Source organism: Sabethes cyaneus, chromosome 2 (genome assembly GCF_943734655.1).
Source record: "Sabethes cyaneus chromosome 2, idSabCyanKW18_F2, whole genome shotgun sequence".
NCBI classification, from domain to species: Eukaryota; Metazoa; Arthropoda; class Insecta; order Diptera; family Culicidae; genus Sabethes; species Sabethes cyaneus.
The window spans coordinates 142519605-142524383 of record NC_071354.1 but is presented as its reverse complement, the minus strand read 5'-3'; the positions used below and the strand labels follow the sequence as shown (position 1 = coordinate 142524383).

At 39.1% G+C, this 4779-nt stretch overlaps 1 protein-coding gene across 1 annotated transcript; it reads right to left on the bottom strand.

Annotated features, from left to right (window-relative positions):
* Positions 1-213: 213 nt before the first annotated feature.
* On the bottom strand, positions 214-4419 carry LOC128734325 (uncharacterized). Its single transcript, XM_053828457.1, has 4 exons — positions 3628-4419; positions 2219-3569; positions 1109-1248; positions 214-1053 (listed from the first exon to the last, which is right to left on the bottom strand). Exons 1-4 carry the CDS (start codon positions 4157-4159, stop codon positions 878-880), a joined length of 2199 nt encoding a protein of 732 aa, XP_053684432.1. The 5' UTR covers positions 4160-4419; the 3' UTR covers positions 214-877.
* Positions 4420-4779: the final 360 nt, after the last annotated feature.

Sequence of the window (4779 nt, the reverse complement as noted above, 5' to 3'; positions counted from 1 at the left end):
AGGACGTTTATACCCATGGCTTTGTTATTTTTGCACAGACAAACAGACTCTTTAAACTTCGCGGTTTCTAAGGTATATTTGAAAAACTATTAATTAAGGACGGTACGTGATTTCACTAACAGGTAGTTTTACCCTCGTATAGAAAATATCGGAGACGTTTTAGTGAATGTACAATTGTCCAGAGTATGTTTGTATAATTTACTTAATGCGCTGAACATTATGTACGTTAAACTGTAGTATGGAAAACTCGGAAACTAGATGGTTGTAATACATCATTGGAAGTATCAGAAAACATTGCTATTTTTGTTATTCGATATAGAACATATGCTATTTTCGCACATTAGGCCAATAGGTAGGTAGCCTGGTTGCAATAATTGGTTATAGCGAGAATTTTATGAACAAAAAAGAAACAGTATTTACGACCTCCTGGCGAAGTTAACCTAATAGAAACGACAGAGTCGACCAACTCACTGTGTCGACTGCTGTGCCACGTTTCTAATTTTAAAACGAAACTATTTCCATCTAATTGCAAATCCTATCACTTATCGCTAGGAAGGAATATGCCCAATTATGAGGAATAAACGGGGATTAAAAGGTAGTATGAGGTTTCGTTTGCATCCCACTATCTACAACATTGTACATACTTTTCAGAGTTAAACTCGTTTACAACTTATATGCTTGCTGCTATTGTCAGCACCTAACCACTATGAAAAAATCGCATATCGTTATATTAGTTTATGTTATCTTAATCTCCCGCTTAGAAATTTTTGTTTAGCAGTAAAATCACAATCTTCCTTAACCGTCTAAAACTTTGACTAATCCATAGAGGTGAGCAAAAAGGTCGTCCTTTTCGATAAAGAAAAAGAAAACAAAACATCTACGCACGGAAAAATCGAACCACTCGCACAATATACTGCCGACAAATAGGACATTCGCTTAGTACTTTACCACAGGCCGTGCACGTAGTCATGTGACCGCATTCCAATATAACGCATTCAATTGGTGCATCCATACAGATTTTACACAAGTCATCTGAGGGTAATTTTTCGATTGCTAAAAAAAGGTTGCGTAAATATATTTATGATTATTTTTTGAAGCATAAACTTACATGGAATGGATTTATAATCTCGCCAAAGACGAAGAACACGTTCACGAAGCTCAGGTTTTTCACAGCAGCCTTTAAAGTCAACACGATTCAGCATAAGAATCTCTTTTAGTTGCTTCACCGACAGGATATCCAGGTCAGCACTAAAAGATACTTAGCTACAGTAAAGCTGAATGAAAACTATTGCAATTTTTCTGTAACAACAATTTTTTTGTGCGAGTTGATTGGCTGCAGCGTGTTGCTAATTGGTTCTCGACCCGACTCGCGAGTTAACGAAGGAAAATAAGCCGCCCGAACTAACCTATGATGGTTGATTGAACGCCGTTCCTCGGACCAAGAAGACTTAAGTTGCCCGAATTAAGCTCGAGATCAATGTCGGTGAATCGTCTTGTCATGGTCATAGTATTCAGTCGTCTCTTCACACTTGTCCTATAATGTTCAATCTTGTCCTATAATATTTAAAAAACCGCCTGTTGTAAAAAAAACCGCGTTAATTCAAAAATCGTCATAAAATAGACCGTGTCAATTCAAAAATTGGCGTCAAAAACCGCGTTAATTCAAAGTCGTCGAAAAAACCGCTCAAATTCAAAAATCGCTAAAAACAACCACGTTAATTCGAAAAATGATGTGAACTAAATGTCAAAAATGTGGATGTCAAAAATCATTTAAAAAAACACGTTATAAAAAACCGCGTCAATTCGAAAATCGTAAAAAAACGTGTTGACACCGGTAATTCCGAAAATTAATATCAAAAATACACTTTTTTTGTAAATTTAATATAATGGTAATGGTACTACATAACCAACCATAATTTGTTCATTTATATCAAAAATAATATGCACATGCGAGATTTTCGGTGGCTCGAAAACTTCGTGACAAACCTGAACTTATTACACCTGAAAATAAAAATCAGGCACAATAAAACGAGTCAATAGAGTCCCTAAGTTGATAAGCATTTCCTCCGATCAACGCTAATATGCAGAGATATAGCGCCCTGCACGCTTGCAATTTTTCTGTAACAACAAATTAAAAACATTTTCTTCACACATAAACATCCTTTAAAAAGAAACTCATTCCTGCCTATCATATCATAACAAATCGAAAAGTTATTACCTCTCTTTGATATCACTCAACTTGATGTGGCTCTTGTTGGCCAGCTCTTGATTACCGGCGGAGTATACATGAGTGCTTTCTAGTTCGTCGCCATCCGCCCGCGGATAGCCGGAATGTAGCCGATTTTCATCAGTCAACTGAGAGCTGGACCTGTCTCCTGTTCTCTGTGCCGAACCGGAACTGCTATCGCCTTCCACCGGATCTAGCTCTGCTAAACTGATACTGGCTTCCTCCGTTATAGATTCACTGTCTGATAACTCGACTGACCCTTTACTTCGCCGCTCTAAATAGCTAAGAAACGCTTCTAGCTGTTGCCGCTTGATGGCTTCGGACCCAGCTGTTGCCGTTTCCAACTGTTTGCGGAACTTTTTCAATTGTTTTCGAATTCCGCTGCGTCGCTTACCGCACCTAAAGCACTTATTGGTGTTAATGGCAGTAAAAACTGCATTTTGATTTTGACTAGAATGTGCCTCCGTGTCGGACTCAGGAACTGTTTGACATCGGGATTTAACGTCAGTTCGATTCAGCAAGCAGCTGTCAGAGCGTCGTCTTAAAATTTGGCGGCTAGAGCAAGGAACAACATCGCAATCATCTTCCTCCTCTATTCTTTCTAAAGATTTGTTTACATTAACATTTTCGTCTATCTCGATACCAGTCGTTGCAGCGGAGGACTCTGGGTTAATTACAATTTGCCAGTTTTCTGTGTCAGTTGCGGCATTAATTACTTGTTCCGCGGCCGTGCATCGTTCACCATCTAGGTTTATTTCATCAAATGAAGAAGAAGGCGTATCGGATTTCGACTGTGGAACTGACTTGCGATCAGCTGCTATAATATGACTAGGCCCGGCTTCCGGCATAAGGCTGTCCTCTGATGTTGCTTTTCTTGACTCTTTCCGCCTTGGAGTTCCCCTCGCTTCATCCTCATCTTCTTCATCTGAGCATTCACATCCATTTTGATTATCGTTCGATGCCAGTATGCTCTCTATGCGAGCGCTAAGCGATAGATTAAGGCTTTCCAATCGGATGCCAGTAGATTTATTTTGCCGATCGGGAGAGGAAACAGATGAAGTGCCACCACTGGAATCAGCACCACTAGTTACTCCACTGCTTTCTCCCGTTATGCCATCAGTTGGAGAAAAATTTCTTCCATTGTGGATTATATCACCTTGTGTCGTTGTATTCGGCCTTAAACTCGTAGAACCTCCGTTTTCATCACTTGTTTGAGGAGAATTTATCTGATACACATCGTTATTTCCAAAGCGTGGCTGCTGAAATACATTGATTTCCGGTTCATTATTTGGTCGTGTATTTTCCTCTGCGTTTGTGTTGGTAAAGCCAGGTTTTGACAAATCTAAAATTGCATACTAATTGTAGTTAAATACATTTGTTGATTGTATTATTCAAATTACCAGTGCTTAGTTTTTCCGTAATAGACGTAAATAAATTTTGACATGTACTCTTGAGTTGATCGAAAGTACTTGCGCAATTATCCGCACCAGCAGCATAGAAATTTCCATATCTAGAGGCGCCTGATTGATTTCTCCTACCGCCTCCAACACCCCCACTGCTGTCTCCAGCAGATGACGCTGAACTGAAGTTAAAGATTCCTCCGTTTCCACTTCCCGCACTACCAGCTGGGCTTCGAGGACTGCTTGCTCGGGAATTGACATGAGCAATGATCAGATTAATTAGGTCCTCTTTCTCGACGCAACCCGAGGTCGAGATGTGCTTCGACTGAAGGTAAAAAATCAAATCTTTTACCTTAAGCTGACCAAGGTCCACTTTGGTCAGGGGACGCTTTGTAAAAATTACACAATTGTGGCATAGGATTTTTTCCTGCCGCTTTTCGAGGCAGCTTCTGCAAAACAGTCGGCGACATTCATAGCATGATTTTTTGCGCGTAATCAATCCGAACTGTATGTGGCAACTTTCGCACGGCATTTCGGGTATTCAAAACTGGCAATATCTTATCTAATAAATGAAGCAGGAACAAAAAAAACTTTTCAGCAATTTACTGAAAGCAACGTCATCCGATTACTGCAGCTGCTGCTAAAAACACTTTCAAGCAGCAGACTTGCTGGCCTGTCTTTAAAAATGTTGACCTTATTCCGGTCAATCGACATTCTATATACACAAATTATGCACAATTGCAACAGCCTGCAGTTATCAAAATAACCACTTAAACAATTTGATACTTTAAATATGAATTTTTCACGAATTGAGTAAATACTTCGAAATGAAAGGAAAACATTTACAAAAGGTTTTAATGACGAATGATGGATGACTGACAGTTTTCTGACAATGACAATAAGCAGGGATGCCGTCTTTTTAAGCTTACACTTTATCGACCAACATTTGAAAAGGGCGGATAAGCCAACTGTCAAACAGAACGAGTGAGAGTTCATTTTCCTACTCTCAAAATAATCTGCACATAACTAATGGTAAATTTCCGTATGAAAATCCATATGATTATCATATGCCACATATAAACATAATCCGGCCAGAAGTACACATAAAAATTATACGCAAATGAATAGTATGTGCAAATTTTAATGATAGCT

What these genes read in the sequence shown, in the direction of transcription:
- LOC128734325 (XM_053828457.1), bottom strand. Translation starts at nt 4,159, where the DNA reads ATGCCGTGCGAAAGTTGCCACATACAGTTCGGATTGATTACGCGCAAA. An exon ending in TACGGAAAAACTAAGCACTG is followed by an intron (nt 3,570 to 3,627) that starts GTAATTTGAATA and finishes ATGCAATTTTAG; the next exon opens with ATTTGTCAAAACCTGGCTTT. An exon ending in TTGAGTGATATCAAAGAGAG is followed by an intron (nt 1,249 to 2,218) that starts GTAATAACTTTT and finishes AGTATCTTTTAG; the next exon opens with TGCTGACCTGGATATCCTGT.